The sequence below is a fragment of the Magnolia sinica genome, chromosome 12 (assembly GCF_029962835.1).
Source record: "Magnolia sinica isolate HGM2019 chromosome 12, MsV1, whole genome shotgun sequence".
NCBI classification, from domain to species: Eukaryota; Viridiplantae; Streptophyta; class Magnoliopsida; order Magnoliales; family Magnoliaceae; genus Magnolia; species Magnolia sinica.
Genome location: NC_080584.1, coordinates 67,069,053 through 67,088,528, shown reverse-complemented (window position 1 = coordinate 67,088,528; position 19,476 = coordinate 67,069,053). Strand labels below are relative to the sequence as shown.

The window sequence follows — 19,476 nt, the reverse complement described above, 5'->3', positions numbered from 1 at the left end:
GGACAGCATAGATGTAAGGAACATGCATCACCGTGGGCCCTACCGTCAGGGACCCACCGGCCTCGGTGCATCCGGGGATACACCCAAGACGCTTCCCTAAGAAACATATACGATAGACCACATAAAAACTGCACAAAACTTGCTTTGGGACAATAATCTAGCCCAAAACCTTAAAACCATTCTCAAATATACAGTTCCTGGTTTATATTAAATCCAGCTGAGTTCTGAATTCATATATACAGGGGGGTAAGAGGGTTGCTCACCTACTGGCTTTTCTTGTTTATTTATTATTATTATTATTATTATTATTATTATTGCTTTTAGTCTAGCTAACCGGCCGGGGAAGAGATTATTATGTCTGTGTATGCATTTTAGATAGAAATGTCTGCTTTTAGATTCTCTGGGAAACTTTCACCATAGATGTTATTTTTTCTGCCTGATTTTGTTTTCATGGAGGTCAGGTTTTGGGCTTCCTCATGTATTGGCTTTACATTTAACCAAACATAATCACATACGAAGTTAATAACACAATTTAGTTCAATGGGGGGTATAACGAGCATCGGCATTTAATAGAACTGATAATCCAAACTACAAACATGAATGCCATGTCTAGGCATTGACAAAAGGGGACATTTCATATCTTATATTACAACTACCCCAATAAACTCTTCCACCTTTCTTCCCGTTACAACAGGCCGGAAGTTGACTTATGGCACTCTTCAAGCATTTCTTACAATCTCTACCAGAAAGATCCCTAGTACACTGAGCCAAACCATACAGCTTCTCATGTTCTCCAATGTCCATTTCTCCACTAGCATACATCAATGGACTGAGGTAAGCTTCATGTGACAGATGGTGTAGTAAGTCCTTGGTTTTCTGATTAAACGTATCTGGATCATGTACGCTTTCTGTGTTCCACAGATATAACCTGTTAACGGTGTCGATTTTCCCAAAGAAATCAACGTTTGAGTAGCGCAAGAGACAGTAATCAAACCATATGATTGCATCTTCCTTGCATGGACATTGATCACGAATTTCGCTAATTGCACCATCAAGGCACTTCTTGCAGTCGGATCTTGAAACATCTCCTCGACACAGGGCGAGCCCATTTACTTTGTCTGGGCGCTTCCCTACCGAGCTGAGCGCAAAGCCTGTGAGCGGAACTTTCACGGGGAGAGAGGTCAGCATTTGGTCCAAGTTCTTGCTAAATGGGCCATTGGTTGTATAGTTTTCTGTGCTTGAACATCTGTGATAAATAGGGTCTGTGGCATGAAGACCATGAAGGAGAAGAGTGAAAGATAGAAGATATAGAGAGGTTAATCTAAAGAACTCCATGTTTCGAAGAAATGGAAACGGTATTGTGAATGGATTCCTTCAAGAAATCAGACCTCTTAAATAGACAAAAAGTCGAGCTTGTGAAATGTAGCCGTTGAAGCTTTGTTTGAAGATTTTGCTACTGGCTCTAAGACCAGGTGTTGGGGCCACCTCATGCACACGTCAATCTTCTAGATGGCCGCTCTCCATGTTGGAGTGCAATTGAATTTGAAAACCATCATCAGGTGGGCTCCACTGTCAGATTTCCTAATGCTGGTAGGAAGATGATCAGGTCTGGCGTGAAAAAAACAGTAGAATATCTTTTGCATGAGGAAAAAAAAAAAAGAAAAAGAAAAAGAAAAAAGAATAGGTCATGGCGTGGACCACATGTTCACGCAAGAGAGTGACCGTTTCAACGTGAAACTGTCAAAAAAAAAAAATAATAATAATAATAAAATAATAAAATAAAAAAAAATAAAAATAAATAAAAGTGAGCTTAGGACGCTGATCGAGTACTACACCCCGCTATGCCGATCTCGGAATTGGCTGGGGCTCTCAGAGACCCACCGGGATACATGGGTTTGCCCACCCCGTACATCCATTTAAAGATAACATAATAGGATATGAGACAAAAAATGAGGTACTACCCAGGCTCGAATGGACCACACCACAGAAATCAACTATTAATAATGACCCGTGAAAAAGTGAATAAAACGAGACCCCAAAGCCATCGATTTTTAGTTTTGTTTTGCGAAATACAACAGCCAAGAACATAAACAGCCATTAAAATTTTGAAAGTCGTGTACTAAATTTGACGGCCAGGATTCATCGAATTAGTTTCGTCAATCCAAGGGTGCCATCAAATGCGGATGTTAGTGGAAACAAAATTCAACAGCACGAAACCGCCAACCAGCCACCGAATTATTTTCATTGGCCAAGAGGAAGCCGTTGAATGAGGATGTCTGAGGGACACAATTCAGCAGTCTGAAGCCAGCGGATTATTAATAAAATTTGACAACTCAAGAGCCATCGTTTTGGGCCCATAAACGACAGTACAAGCCTGTAGAATTTTTTGGGATCATTTTAACATTCGACGGCTCACTTAAGGCTGTCAAATCTTAGATATTGATTAGGAAGTTTCTTTAAAATCATGCCTTCACGTTGGTTAAAATCTTTGGCAACAAGTCTATTTATTATTATTATTATTATTATTTTTTAAGGCGGGGAAATATCATTGATGAAGCAAAACATACAGGAGGCTATTCAGGTGAAGACCAGCGACAAAAATTGCCAGCTCGCCTATCATATCTTATACATCCTAATCTTTTTCTTCCTGATGGAACCCAGCCCTATATTGTCCAAAACAACGGAGCCTCTAGCAAGAGGAGGGAGATCAGAGGGGACCGATATGTGCTTGGATTCTCAGAATGTGCTACTCAGTTTAGCTAAACAGCCCGCCGGGCCGTTGACCTCTCTAGGGATGAGGGCGACGGTAGAGGACCCTTTGGTAAGGGGCTCCCTGATTCTAAAAATCCAATACTTCCATTTCCACTCAACTGTGGACTTCCCAAGAATGCAATCAACCTCCCATCCTGAGTCAGATTCAATGTTAACATTCTGCAGCCCGTGAAGGACGCACAATTCCAATCCATCGTGGAGAGCCTTGATCTCTGCTCTGTTGTTAGATGCTGCGCCGTAGCCGTTGTAAAAAGCGAAATCATGGTGCCATTGTGATCTCTGCAGATACCGCCACCCCCGGCAGGCCCCGGATTCTGGATGGCTGATCCATCGACGTTGAGCTTGCACCAATCAACAGGTGGTTTCTGCCACCTCACGACGTCGAGACAGGTGGTAAGAAAGGAAAACCTAGAGCCGAGGACAACTGGGATGGAGGGAGAGGGATGAGGACGTCTGTGCCGTGCATCTTTATTCAACAGCCACCAAGAAGCTCTAGGGAACACCCTCTGGATCGAGATTTTGTGGCCATCAAATATGGACTCATTTCTAGCCTTCCAAATCTCCCATAATAGAAAAGTCGGCGACAAATGGAAGGTAGAAGAAGAACAGGTTTGTGGGCATGGAAGGCCCCACCACCACAAGAGCCGGTCAAGAATGGAGGAGTGAGGAGCAGGTGTCACATCCAGCATGTTGGCAGCGAGGTTCCATATCCCTTGAGCCAGGGACCTGAGCAAGAAGAGATGGGACAAAGCTTCGGTGGATGAATGGAGATTTTCCCCCGACTCGCAGCATTCGCAATTCGACGCGAGATAAATTCCCTTTTTCTGGACATTAACATCAATGGGGAGCGCGTTCATCAACACCTTCCACAAGAAAACAAAGATCTTAGGGGGAAGGAGTGGGTGCCACACCCACTTCACCCAAGCCAATTTTTATCCGTGCGTCTGCACCACCTCCCAATCAGATTTAATCGAAAACGAACCACCTGGGGCATGGGGCCAGATGAAAGAGTCTTCACTGTTTGAAATACAGAACCCTCCGTTGACGATGTGAGCTCGAATTGAGGCAGGGAGAGCAACCGGCGTGACTTGCTTCAGGCCATTGTATGTTAGGAAATCAGCCACCAGAAGTTCCCGACGATCAGAAGGGATGCTGATGGATAGGATATCTTGCAATGAACCCAGGCCTGACTAATTACAATGCCACATATTAAATCTGTCGTGGCCGATTTGCCACTGGCCATGCCTATCCAGAATGGGAAATAGCCGCACCAGCCTATTCCTAAACGGAGAGCACCCAACGCCAAATCTGAACCTGTTTGAATTCGAGGTAGACAATCTATATTTAAACTGCATAAAATTCACCCACAGGTTATCTTCACAGTTGTTCTTGACCCTCCACGCCATCTTGAGATGAAGAGCCCTCATTACATCCTTCATTTTTCTGATGCCCATCCCACCTTCAGCCTTAGGGGTAGAGACTACACCCCAGCTCCTCCAATGGGCTTTATTTCTACCTTCTCTCCAGCTCCACAAGAAATTTGCAATAGCCTTTTCAATCTGATGCAGAGTTTTGGAAGGAACAACCAAAGCAGACATGATATGCACCGGGATGTTGCACAAGACTGAAGAAATTAAAGTAAGACTACCCACTTGTGAGAGGAGGCGACCATTCTAACCTTGAATCCTTGTTAATATCTTGGCAGTTAAGGGGCTGAATTCTCTACTGGACATTCTCCCTTAAACAATGGGGATACCCAGATAAGTAAGGCCTCTAGGGGCTTTCCCAAAGTCTAAGATCCTCTCGATGCTCCTGATCCTACCAGCAGGGAGCTTTGAAGAGTAGAAAAAAACACTTTTCCGCAGGTTAACGGACTGGCCGGACGCTGACTGATATTTATGCAACAAATCTCTCACTGCTATAAGCGATTGTCGAGACCCATTGATGAGCAGGACCGTGTCATCAGTGTACAAGAGGTGAGAGAGTTGGAGGCAACCCTGTTTCAATTTTAGCAACAAGTCTGACTTTATATCTCTTGATATTACCTTTAGAGTCTAGTTTGGTTTTAAATACTCATTATAACTAATAGGCTTTACTCATTGGGGTAGCTCAATATGATCATATACTTTAATGTGTTTCATGAATTTCAACTCATCCTTCATTGCGTCAATCCATCGAGCAGGGTTAGCATTTTTTATTTTGCTTGTGTAAAAGATTCAAGATTCTTTTCCACCCCTATGTCAAACTTGTGCTCTTGTAGGTATACGACATAATCGTCTTATATCATAGGCGTCATCACTCTTTTAGATATTCTCAATGATTCACTCTCTTTAGTATAATTTTGATTTTCTTACTTAGTGGATTATATAAGAGGTTCATTGTGGTGGTATGTAGTGAGTCTAGTGACTATAAGCTCAACAGTAGGATTTATACCCAGGTGGTATAGAATTACTGCAACGGAATTCACAGTCCTTTCTTCCTCAAATATAAAATTTCACATGTTCGTGCTTCAACTATTTTTAGTATCTTCAATGAATCTGGCATTTCCAGTCTCAATAATCATGATGGAGTAAGAATGAAAGTAGAATCGATAACCTTTCAACATTTTTGGGTATCATATAAAGAAACAACTTATGATTCTAGGATGAAAATTTATTTCATGTCGGTTATAAACTTTAGCATCAACAAGACATCCCCAAATATGTAGATATTGGAGACTTGGCTTTCTCCCATTCTACAACTCAAAATGTGTTTTACTTACAACTTTTCTGGGGACCATATTAAGGATATGAATTATAGTTTTGATCGCGTCACCTCACAAAAATTCTGTCAATGCCAAATTACTTATCATGCTACACACCATATCCACCATGATGTGATAATGCCTTTCACCCACACAATTCAGATTTGTAATCCCGGACATGGTGTACTGGTGACAATGCTATAATCTTATAAGTGTCTAGTGAAGGGTTCTAGATTGCGACTTGATTCATGATATCTGCCATAGTACTCACCACCATAGTCAGACATGATGACTTTGTTCAATCCCCAAGTATAGGGTTGTGATGTAGTAATAAACTCGGTAAGACCGAGGTCGAATCCCAAGGGACTGATACTTGTACGTTATCTGAAATTAAATAGAATTAGAACTAGAATGAGATGAAATTAAATTGAGTGTAAGTTGAGGAATAATGATGAAATAATTATCTAAAACTTAAAGAATTTAGGGAAAGGAAACTAGGGTGCCAAGGATCCACTTGTAGAGATCAGAGAGATCTTATGCCTGCGTCAAGAACTCAACTGGACTTAGATTTCCATCTCTATCCAGCTGAAGAATGTAACCATGGAAATCAAAACTGAACTTCCTTTGATATAGTTTTCAAGAGATGAAAGGTATATGAATTAGAATGGATTCCATCACCAAACCATGCCCAGGAGACAAGGTAAACAACAGAATTAAACTAATTACCAACCAATCAACATGCTATGAAGGTTAGGAAGGGTACCATCATCCAACCATACCCAGGAGACAATGGTGAACAACAGGGCTTCCTGATGTCATAAACATAAAAAAAGGGAAAGAAAATACTCAAAGCCATCGCAGACCCATTGTAATTTTAGTCACAACAGACCATTAAAAACTAAAAATATTTCCATAATAAAATTAAATCAAAATCCATTCAATCTAAACAAAAGGCACACGCATAAATTCTCCCATCACGCTATAAGCTTCACCTCTTAGCCCTAGCTAAGAGGTTTAGCCAACCATGATTAGGCTAAATCCCTTAACAAAAATAATAAAATAAAAATAAAAGGAAAAAAACTACAAACTCTACTCACCTTCTTGTGCACGTCCAGCCCCAAGCCGAGATCCCCTCCTGACGTTCTCTCTCTCTCTCTCTCTCTCTCTCTCTCTCTCTCTTTTATAGAGAGCTAAGAGGTCGGCTGTTTGCATAGTCGGTGGATATCTTTACGCAGAGAACCTTCTGGACTTTTCTTACGCAAGTCGTTCTTGCGTTGAACCTGATCTTCGCACCCAAGTGTGTTTTAATGAAAGGACGGATTCCCTGCGGTCGTTTTTGAATGATATAGAAGATGAACGGCCTGGATCAGCCATCTGATCGGTGATGGTGGCTCACCTGGATCGACCGCAACTCTGTTGCGAAACAGAGATTGCACGTCCGGCGTTGTGAACGTCGGTGGGCCCCATGTGTGAAGCTATCTGCGGAATCCACCCCGTCCACCAGTTTCTTCTTGAAAATCTGATCAGGAATGGACGGTTCTTGACTGATTTCGGTGTGACCCAAGTGGTTTTCTATGCTTCCATCCCTTTACGTTTGGACGGTTGAAATCCGATCCACACTATTTTCTAAAATTCTGTCACCTAAGATTGAATCATACGGATTTTATAAATCTAATAGACGGTCCAGATCTTCACTTTACATGATGAGTGGGGCCCACTGGGCAGACCCGACGTCGGATAGCGTAAACACTGTTGCATTTTCTAATTTGAAAGGAGTCAGTCAACGTGCGCTGACCGACTATGGCTGTAATGGTGCACGGCTGGTGCGCGTGTACACCTTGCACACGCACTGTACATGTGGGTCCCACGGAGATGTTTGTGAGACATCTGCTGCGTCCATCCGCTTTCCCATTGAATATAAGGGGTTGAGACCAACTTTGTGGCATATCCAGATATCAGGTGGGCCTCCATTCAGGATTTTATGGGTTGATCTATTTGTTGGGCCATTTATGAAAGGATCCAATGGCTGAAATTTGACGTTTACGGTTAATTTACGGTCCTCAGGCCATATATGAAGTCTTGAGCCGAACAGATGGTGAGAACCCTATGATCTTACATTCAGAACACTTTTCGGGCCTCTTTAACGTGAACAGCTTGACTTTCTTGGATTCCTAGCATGTAAACTTCTCAATCTTGGTCTCTGGAGTCCGGTCCATTGCCTTGGTGATGCTTGAGCATTAAGTCCATGCTTTTTGCATCCTTTTTCGGTCCAAGCTTGCAAATGTACCTTGCATCACAAACACGATTAAATCGGACCGTTAAACAGTACCATGTTCATAAAATTCGGCAATAATTGGGGTCTACCATGCAATATTTAACCCTCAACACAACTCCCAAAAAGCATTTTCCTAGTCCCGAGCAAATTATGCGAAAAATAAGTTGAGAATTATAGGACAATTCTTATGAACTCGAGTGATTTTTGAAAAAGAATCCAGATCCTAGAGTTATAAGATTCATGAATGTTGGGCCTTACCTTCTCCTAGATTTAAGCGCATGGTAGATTCCATAGTCAGGCTCAGAGTATTAATCCATCAATTAGAAAAATTGTAAACATTGAGTTCCATTAGTGTATATAGTGTAAACCCTGCTTACCATCATTAAGAGATCCAATCGTCACTTTCCATACATTGACGATCAAAAGAGCATTCAGGACAACCTAGACCAAAACTTGTCTTAAAGTTCTTCTTTTCATTCTTCTAGCTTTTGATGTTTCCATCGATTAGCAGGGGAATCGAATCTGCACCTCTAGGGAGCAAACCCATGGTGAAGACCATTCGCCCAATCCTTTTCCGAATGTCAACTATGGGGAATCGAACCTTCACCTATAGGGAGGAAACCGATGGTGAAGACCGATCGCCCAACCCTGGATTTTTTTTTTTTTTTGAGTATTTTTTTTTCTTTAATTGATCATGATCGACAACTTTTCCAAGCTTGATTCCTTAGATGCTTAGTGATTACCAAGTTAACTCTGCAATATCAAACTGAAACCTTAATGTGGAAGCGAGATGTGACATGTGAAATCCTGACTCAATCAATGTTTTAAAAATTCTAATCATGGATTAACAATTCAAACTGTAATTGTGAAATCTAACAGATAAGTAAATCCAAGAGTAGTAAATCACTAACATTCCGCAACTTATACTTCTCAAATCATGAATATCCTTCAAAATCACTTCGAATTCACAAGAAAGTCCAGAAAAATTTGAAAAATTTTCACAAATTTTGTTCAAGACCAAGCAAACACTGATTAGGTAACCTAATCTCCCACCCCCAACTTGAAAGCTACATTGTCCTCAATGTAAAAGAACTAAGCATGCAATGCACATGGGACAACGGAATTAAAAGAGGAGTGATGAAAAGATAGTACCTAGAGGAAGGAATCAAGAGGCTTTTCCACAGAGATCTCAGCATGAAAGTCGGTCAGCACAAGAGTGAAGACACGAAAGCAACTATCCTAAAACAATGCAGGAAGCAAACTAACCTAATGGCATAAAACCTTCTATCCTAGAACAACATAAAGAGAACTACCATAGTCCTATGAAAGGAGGGAAAACTACTCGATCATGTCGCAAGGTTCTTCTTCCGGCCAGTATCTTGATAAATTTCTCAGTAGAGTTCTCAACAAGATCATCCAAAAGTCCTTTTTGCAATAGGCTTGGATGCCATGGAGCATGAATTTTCAGAGAAATTTATGGACCTCAGTGTAAGGTTTCCTTTTAATTTCCTGAGGTGTCTAAAGTATATATGATTCACCTATGAAAAAGAAAGTTTTAGAGTTAGTACCCCATGGTGAATCGGAGCCTACAGGTAGATAAAATTCAGAAACATTTTCAGGAAGTAATGTAGTCTCAATGCATTCCGAAGTTCCAAACTTCGGTTCAATTTTCAGCTCCTCTTCCTTTAATGGTAAACATGCAGGGTCTGGGGAAGGAGGGGCTTCGGAGTAAGGGTTCTCTCGGTCAGTGATGACTACTGACATGTTGTCTTGCAAGGCATCCACTTTGTCTTTTGACACGGGATCGTTTGAATCTGCAATGTGTGCCAAGCAATCATCTAAAGAGTTGGGAAGTTCAGCTGAGCATGGCTTATTTTCCACATTGGAGCTCATGATGATCTGCCCAACGAATCCATTATTCTTGAAAGTGGATGAAGGTACGCTCTCTTGCTTCATTTCTGCACAGACAGATTGAAAATCAATAGGGAAAGCATTTATGTGATCAATCTGTTCATTGAAACTACTCAACTGAGACGTTGAATTGTCAAATGTGTACAGCTCAGATGGTGGCCTCAACTGAGTGGTTTCAAATTCCAGGGTCGTAGTGAGCAACTCGTCCTTCTCTCGAATCACATCATCATTCGATTCAGAGGAGTGGTCCAAACATGTTTCATAAGAGTTAGGAGGGTCGGTTGTAAGGGGCCCATCTTCCACTTTTAAATCAGACATGTCAGGTGAAGAGAGTAGCTCATTATGACCGACCACTTCGTGTATGACTTGATCATTGACCTGGACCAAACTTGAGATTGATTCTAGGGGAATTTGGGTTGCACGTTCATAATAGTCATCCCCATATGCATCATTGTCTAATTTCGTCCATTAGTGCGCACTCGGGATAGGATCTCTTTCCTCACATTCCATTCCTGACTTAGGTTGAGGTTTGAATAAATTAACATTTACCTCATCATTGAAATCCTGTATGTCATGTGAGGGAGGTGTGTCATCATCACTGTATTTGAAAGATACCCACGTCTCTTGACCATTCCTTTGGACTGTCATTGAGATCGACTCATCGAGAAAGTGAACCATATGCTCATTAATGGAATCTAACTCCTCATTCCAAATTCCAGATATCTTCAAAAGTGAGTGTGGATCACTTTCCTCGCATTGTATTTCTCGATTGGATTGTGGTTGGGATGAGCGAGCTTCCTCTATCGTATCTAGGCGCGAATTAAGTGCTTCCATTGCTTTTCTAATTTCCGCAAGACACTCCATGTCACGCTGAATTGAATCCTCTTGGATCGTTTCTGGTTAGATCTCAAAGGTAGGGGATCGAAGAGAATAATTATTATAACATGTTGTGGTTCATTTCCCCAATCTTGATGTTTCCACTGATTACAGTCACACGGATCATAGGTGGGAGAATCTGATGATCAGTAATACATATTATCACTCATAATATAATCACGCATTGTTTTCTTTTTATCGGATGGATGATTATAATTCTCATTCCCATAGTTATGATAATCCCAACACTCACATACTGTTTTGTTAATCCGCGGGGTGTAATTGTTTTCCCACATATGATCAGGTAAGGACTTCTTAACCGGTGGATTTTTATATTCCGATCAGTTCTAAATGATAGTTTCAGAAAAGTTTTGAGACATAGGTTGAATTTTATCATCATCATCCCAGTATATGTTATTCTTCTCAGCATACTGACGTTCCCACTCGTGCATATACATGGTGAAACCCTAACTCTGAATCTAATCTGGAAAAAAGAAAAAAAGAAAAGAAAAGATCCTACAACAATATTGAAATTAAGAGGAGGAGAAGTTAGAAAGAATGTACCAAATGAGAAGTTCATATGTTAAGATCCTACAAAAGAAGACAAAAAAAGATTATTTTCTAAAATAGAAAGTCTAAAGTTAGAAAGTTCCTAAAATTGAAATAGAAAGTTAGTTTCTAAAAAGGAAAGTTCCCTAAACCTAGAAGCTAAGTTAGTTTCTAAAAAGAAGACCTAGAATTAGAAAGTTTCTAAAATAGAAAATCTGAGCCTAAAATTAAAATGTTTTTTAAAAAATAGACTAATTCTTAAAATGGAAAGTTTCTAAAAATAAAATAAAGGAAAGATGAGTTAGTTTCTAAAATTAGAGAGAATTTCTAAAAAGGGAAATAACTAACCTAGTTTCTAAAAACAAAAGAGGAAAGTTTTTAAAAATGAACTAGTTCCTAAAACGAGAAAAATACTAGAAAATAAAAAATTTCTAAAATTAAAAGAAAGCTTAGAATAAGAAAATTTCTAAAACTCAAACCCTAATTCTAGAAAAAGAAAAAGTAGAGGAATTAGAAAGGGATTACCAATTTAGAAGTTATTTCAGGATCCTACAAAACAGGAAAACAGGTTAGTTTCTAAAAAAAAAAAAAAAACCTTTAACCTAAAGTTAGTAAAATCCTAATCTTAACCTAATTCTAAAACTAATTAATCTCAGAAAATGTAACCGTTAATCCCCGACAACGACGCCAAAAACTTTGTTCAATCCCCAAGTATAGGGTTGTGATGTAGTAATAAACTCGGTAAGACCGAGGTCGAATCCTAAGGGACTGATACTTGTACGTTATCTGAAATTAAATAGAATTACAACTAGAATGAGATGAAATCTAAATCGAGTGTAAGTTGAGGAATAATGATGAAATAATTATCTAAGACTAAAAGAATTCAAGGAAAGGAAATTAGGGTGCTAAGGATCCGCTTGTAGAGATCACGGAGATCTTATGCCTGTGTCAAGAACTCAACTGGACTTAGATTTCCATCTCTATCCAGCTGAAGAATGTAACCATGGAAATCAAAACTGAACTTCCTTTGATATAGTTTTCAAGAGATGAAAAGTATATGAATTTGAATGGATTCCATCACCAAACCATGCCCAGGAGACAAGGTAAACAACAGAATTAAACTAATTACCAACCAATCAACATGCTATGAAGGTTAGGAAGGGTGCCGTCATCCAACCATGCCCAGGAGACGATGGTGAACAACAGGGCTTCCTGACGTCATAAACATAAAAAAAGGAAAAGAAAATACTCAAAGCCATCGTAGACCCATTTAATTTTAGTCACAATAGACCATTAAAAACTAAAAATATTTCCATAATAAAATTAAATCAAAATCCATTCAATCTAAACAAAAGGCCCACGCATAAATTCTCCCATCACGCTACAAGCTTCACCTCTTAGCCTTAGTTAAGAGGTTTAGCCAACCATGATTAGGCTAAATCCCTTAACAAAAATAATAAAATAAAAATAAAAGAAAAAAACTACAAACTCCAATCTCCCTCTTATGCACGTCCAGCCCCAAGCCGAGATCTCCCCTTACATTCTCTCTCTCTTTTATAGACAGCCAAGAGGTCGGCTGTTTGCAGAGTCGGTGGATATCTTTATGCAGAGAACCTTCTGGACTATTCTTACGCAAGTCGTTCTTGCGTTGAACCTGATCTTCGCACCCAAATGTGTTTTAATGAAAGGACGGATTCCCTGCGGTCGTTTATGAATGATATACAAGATGAATGGCCTGGATCAGCCATCTGATCGGTGATGGTGGCTCACCTGGATCGACCGCAGCTCTGTTGCGAAACAGAGCTTGCGCGTCCTGCATTGTGAACGTCGGTGGGCCCCATGTGTGACGCTATCTGCGGAATCCACCCCGTCCACCAGTTTCTTCTTGAAAGCCCATCGGGAATGTATGGTTCTTGACTGATTTCGGTGTGACCCACATGGTTTTCTACGCTGTCGTCCGTCTTACGTTTAGATGGTTGAAATTCGATCCACGCTATTTTCTAAAATTCTGTCACCTAATATTGAATCATACGGATTTTATAAATTAATGGACGGTTCAGATCTTCACTTTACATGATGAGTGGGGCCCACTGGGCAGACCCGACGTCGGACAGTGTAAACGCTGTTGCATTTTCTAATTTGGAAGAAGGAGTCGGTCAGTGTGCACTGACCGACTATGGTGTAATGGTGCACGGCTGGTGCGCGTGTACACCTTGCACACGCACTGTACATGTGGGTCCCACGGAGATGTTAGTGAGACATCTGCTCTGTCCATCCGCTTTCCCATTGAATATAAGGGGTTGAGACCAACTTTGTGACATATCCAGATATCAGGTGGGCCTCGATTCAGGATTTTATGGGCTGATCTGTCTGTTGGGCCATTTATGCAAGGATCCAATGGCTGAAATTTGACGTTTACAGTTAGTTTATGGTCCTCAGGCCATATATGAAGTCTTGAGCCGAACGGATGGTGAGAACCCTATGACCTTACATTCAGGACACTTTTTAGGCTTCTTTAACGTGAACAACTTGACTTTCTTGGATTCCTGGCATGTAAACTCTTCAATCTCGGTCTCTGGAGTCCGGTCCATTGCCTTAGTGATGCTTGAACATTAAGTCCATGCTTTTTGCATCCTTTTTCGGTCCAAGCTTGTAAATGTACCTTGCATCAGAAACACGATTAAATCGGACCTTTAAATAGTACCATGTTCATAAAGTCCGGCAATAACTGGGGTCTACTATGCAATATTTGACCCTCAACACAACCCCCAACCAACATTTTCCTAGTCCCGAGCAAATTATGCGAAAAATAAGTTGAGAATTATAGGACAATTCCTATGAACTCGAGTGATTTTAGAAAAAGAATCCAGATCCTAGAGTTATAAGATTTATGAATGTTGGGCCTTACCTTCTCCTAGATTTAAGTGCATGGTAGATTCCATAGTCAGGCTCAGAGTATTAATCCATCAATCAGCAAAATTGTAAACATTGAGTTCCATTAGTGTATATAGTGTAAACCCTGCTTACCATCATTAAGAGATCCAATCGTCACTTTCCATACATTGACGATCAAAAGAGTATTCAGGACAACCTAGACCAAAACTTGTCTTACAGTTCTTCTTTTCATTCTTCCAGCTTTTGGTGTTTTCATCGATTAGCTGGGGAATCGAATCTGTACTTATAGGGAGCGAACCCATGGTGAAGACCATTTGCCCAATCCTTTTCCGAATGTCAACTGTGGGGAATCGAACCTTCACCTATAGGGAGTAAACCTATGGTGAAGACCGATCGCCCAACCCTGGATTTTTTTTTTTGAGTATTTTCTTTTTCTTTAATTGATCATGATCGACAACTTTTCCAAGCTTGATTCCTTAGATGCTTAGTGATTACCAAGTTAACTCTTCAATATCAAACTGAAACCTTAATGTGGAAGCGAGATGTGACATGTGTAATCCTGACTCAATCAATGTTTTAAAAATTCTAATCATGGATTAACAATTCAAACTGTAATTGTGAAATCTAACAGATAAGTAAATCCAAGAGTAGTAAATCACTAACATTCCGCATCTTATACTTCTCAAATCACGATTATCCTTCAAAATCACTTCGAATTCACAAGAAAGTCCAGAAAAATTTGAAAAATTTTCACAAATTTTGTTCAAGACCAAGCAAACACTGATTAGGTAACCTAATCTCCCACCCCCAACCTGAAAGCTACATTGTCCTCAATGTAAAAGAACTAAGCATGCAATGCACATGGGACAACTGAATTAAAAGAGGAGTGATGAAAAGATAGTACCTAGAGGAAGGAATCAAGAGGCTTTTCCATAGAGATCTCAGCATGAAAGTCGGTCAGCACAAGAGTGAAGACACGAAAGCAACTATCCTAAAACAATGTAGGAAGCAAACTAACCTAATGGCATAAAACCTTCTATCCTAGAACAGCATAAAGAAAACTACCATAGTCCGATGAAAGTAGGGAAAACTACTCGATCATGTTGCAAGGTTCTTCTTCCGGCCAGTATCTTGATAAATTTCTCAGTAGAGTTCTCAACAAGATCATCCAAAAGTCCTTTTTACAATAGGCTTGGATGCCATGGAGCATGAATTTCTAGAGAAATTTATGGACCTCAGTGTAAGGTTTCCTTTTAATTTCCTGAGGTGTCCAAAGTATATATGATTCACCTATGAAAAAGAAAGTTTTAGAGTTAGTACCCCATGGTGAATCGGAGACTACAGGTAGATAAAATTCAGAAACATTTGCAGGAAGTAATGTAGTCTCAATGCATTCCGAAGTTCTAAACTTCGGTTCAATTTTCAGCTCCTCTTCCTTTAATGGTAAACATGCAGGGTCTGGGGAAGGAGGAGCTTCGGAGTAAGGGTTCTCTCGGTCAGTGATGATTACCGACATGTTGTCTTGCAAGGCATCCACTTTGTCTTTTGACACGGGAGCGTTTGAATCTGCAATGTGTGCCAAGCAATCATCCAAAGAGTTGGGAAGTTCAGCTGAGCGTGGCTTATTTTCCACATTGGAGCTCATGATGATCTGCCCAAGGAATCCATTATTCTTGAAAGTGGATGAAGGTATGCTCTCTTGCTTCAATTCTGCACAGATAGATTGAAAATCAATAGGGAAAGCATTTATGTGATCAATCTGTTCATTGAAACTACTCAACTGAGACGTTGAATTGTCAAACGTGTACAGCTCAGATGGTGGCCTCAACTGAGTGGTTTCAAATTCCAGGGTTGTAGCGAGCAACTCGTCCATCTCTCGAATCACATCATCATTCGATTCAGAGGAGTGGTCCAAACATGTTTCATAAGAGTTAGGAGGGTCGGTTGTAAGGGGCCCATCTTCCACTTTTAAATCAGACATGTCAGGTGAAGAGAGTAGCTCATTATGACCGACCACTTCGTGTACGACTTGATCATTGACCTGGACCAAACTTGAGATTGATTCTAGGGAAATTTGGGTTGCACGTTCATAATAGTCATCCCAATAAGCATCATTGTCTAATTCAGTCCAATAGTGCGCACTCGGGATAGGATCGCTTTCCTCACATTCCATTCCTGACTTAGGTTGAGGTTCGAATAAATTAACATTTACCTCATCATTGAAATCCTGTTTGTCATGTGAGGGAGGTGTGTCATCATCACTTTATTTGAAAGATACCCATGTCTCTTGACCATTCCTTTGGACCGTCTTTAAGATCGACTCATCGGGAAAGTGAACCATCTGCTTATTAATGGAATCCAACTCCTCATCTAAATTACAGATTTCTTCAAAAGCGAGTGAGAATCACTTTCCTCGCATTATATTTCTGGATTGGTTTGTAGTTGGGATGAGCGAGCTTCCTCTATCTTATCTAGGCGCGAATTGAGTGCTTCCATTGCTTTTCTAATTTCCGCAAGAGACTCCATGTTACGCTGAATTGAATCCTCTTGGATCGTTTCTGGTTGGATCTCAAAGGTAGGGGATCCAAGAGAATAATTATTATAACATGTTGTTGATTCATTTCCCCAATCTTGATGTTTCCACTGATTACAGTCATACGGATCATAGGTCGGAGAATCTGATGGTTGGTGATACATATTATCACTCATAATATAATCACGCTTTGTTTTCTTTTTATCGGATGGATGATTATAATTCTCACTCCTATAATTATGATAATCTCAACACTCACATATTGTTTTATTAATCCGTGGGGTGTAATTATTTTCCCGCATATGATCAGGTAATGACTTCTTAACTGGTGGATCTTTATATTCCGATCGGTTCTCAAAGATAGTTTTAGAAAAGTTTTGAGACATAGGTTGAATTCTATCATCATCATCCCAATATATGTTATTCTTCTCAGCATACTGACGTTCCCACTCGTGCATATACATGGTGAAACCCTAACTCTGAATCTAATCTGGAAAAAAGAAAAAAAGAAAAGAAAAGATCCTACAGCAATATGGAAATTAAGAGGAGGGGAAGTTAGAAAGAATGTACCAAATGAGAAGTTCCTATGTTAAGATCCTACAAAAGAAGACAAAAAAAGATTATTTTCTAAAATAGAAAGTCTAAAGTTAGAAAGTTCCTAAAATTGAAATAAAAAGTTTGTTTCTAAAAAGGAAAGTTCCTTAAACCTAGAAGCTAAGTTAGTTTCTAAAAAGAAGACCTAGAATTAGAAAGTTTCTAAAATAGAAAATCTGAGTCTAAAATTAAAATGTTTTTTAAAAAATAAACTAATTCTTAAAATGGAAAGTTTCTAAAAATAAAATAAAGGAAAGATGAGTTAGTTTTTAAAATTAGAGAGAATTTCTAAAAAGGGAAATAACTAACCTAGTTTCTAAAAACAAAAGAGGAAAGTTTCTAAAAATAAACTAGTTCCTAAAAATAGAAAAATACTAGAAAATAGAAAATTTCTAAAATTAAAAGAAAGCCTAGAATAAGAAAATTTCTAAAACTCAAACCCTAATTCTAAAAATAGAAAAAGTAGAGGAATTAGAAAGGGATTACCAATTTAGAAGTTATTTCAGGATCCTGCAAAACAGGAAAACAGGTTAGTTTCTAAAAATAATAATAAAAAAAAACCTTTAACCTAAAGTTAGTAAAATCCTAATCTTAACCTAATTCTAAAACTAATTAATATCAGAAAACGTAATCGTCAATCCCCGGTAACGGCGCCAAAAACTTGTTCAATTCCCAAGTATAGGGTTGTGATGTAGTAATAAACTCGGTAAGACCGAGGTCAAATCCCAAGGGACTGATACTTGTACGTTATCTAAAATTAAATAGAACTAGAACTAGAATGGGATGAAATCTAAATCGAGTGTAAGTTGAGGAATAATGATGAAATAATTATCTAAAACTTAAAAAATTCAGGGTAAGGAAGCTAGGGTGCCAAGGATCCACTTGTAGAGATCAGAGAAATCTTATGCCTGCATCATGAACTCAACTGGACTTAGAGTCCCATCTTCATCCAGTTGAAGAATGTAACCATGGAAATCAAAACTGAACTTCCTTTGATCTAATTTTCAAGAGATGAATGGTATATGAATTAGAATGGATTCCATCACCAAACCATGCTCAGGAGACAAGGTAAACAACAGATTCAAACTAATTACCAACCAATCAACAAGCTATGAATGTTAGGAAGGGCACCGTCATCCAGCCAGGCCCAGGAGACGATGGTTAACAACAGGGCTTCCTGACGTCACAAACATAAAAAAAGGGAAAGGAGATACTCAAAGCCATCGCAGACCCATTGTAATTTTAGTCACAACAGACCATTAAAAACTAAAAATATTCCCATAATAAAGTTAAATCAAAATCTATTCAATCTAAACAAAAGGCCCACGCATAAATTCTCTCATCACGCTACAAGCTTCACCTCTTAGCCCTAACTAAGAGGTTTAGCCAACCATGATTAGGCTAAATCCCTTAACAAAAATAATAAAATAAAAATAAAAGGAAAAAACTACAAACTCCAATCTCCCTCTTATGCACGTCCAGCCCCAAGCCGAGATCTCCCCTTACATTCTCTCTCTCTTTTATAGACAGCCAAGAGGTCGGCTGTTTGCATAGTCGGTGGATATCTTTACGCAGAGAACCTTCTGGACTATTCTTACGCAAGTCGTTCTTGCGTTGAACCTGATCTTCGCACCCAAATGTTTTTTAATGAAAGGACGGATTCCCTGCGGTCGTTTATGAATGATATACAAGATGAATGGCCTGGATCAGCCATCTGATCGGTGATGGTGGCTCACCTGGATCGACCGCAGCTCTGTTGCGAAACAGAGCTTGCGCGTCCTGCATTGTGAACGTCGGTGGGCCCCATGTGTGACGCTATCTGCGGAATCCACCCCGTCCACCAGTTTCTTCTTGAAAAGCCCATCGGGAATGTACGGTTCTTGACTGATTTCGGTGTGACCCACATGGTTTTCTACGCTGCCGTCCGTCTTACGTTTAGACGGTTGAAATTCGATCCACGCTATTTTCTAAAATTCTGTCACCTAAGATTGAATCATACGGATTTTATAAATTAATGGACGGTCCAGATCTTCACTTTACATGATGAGTGGGGCCCACTCGGCAGGCCCAACGTCAGAAAGCGTAAAAGCTGTTGCATTTTCTAATTTGGAAGAAGGAGTCGGTCAGCGTGCGTTGACCAACTATGGTGTAATGGTGCACGGCTGGTGCGCGTGTACACCTTGCACACGCACTGTACATGTGGGTCCCACGGAGATGTTTGTGAGACATCTGCTCCGTCCATCCGCTTTCCCATTGAATATAAGGGGTTGAGACCAACTTTGTGGCATATCCAGATATCAGGTGGGCCTCGATTCAGGATTTTATGTG

General features: G+C 39.9%; 1 protein-coding gene across 1 annotated transcript; it reads right to left on the bottom strand.

Moving 5' to 3' along the window:
- Positions 1 to 609: 609 nt before the first annotated feature.
- Positions 610 to 1,637, bottom strand: LOC131221571 (cysteine-rich repeat secretory protein 38-like). Its single transcript, XM_058216855.1, has one exon. The coding sequence runs from the start codon at positions 1,333 to 1,335 to the stop codon at positions 610 to 612; it is 726 nt and encodes a 241-aa protein (XP_058072838.1). The 5' UTR covers positions 1,336 to 1,637.
- Positions 1,638 to 19,476: the final 17,839 nt, after the last annotated feature.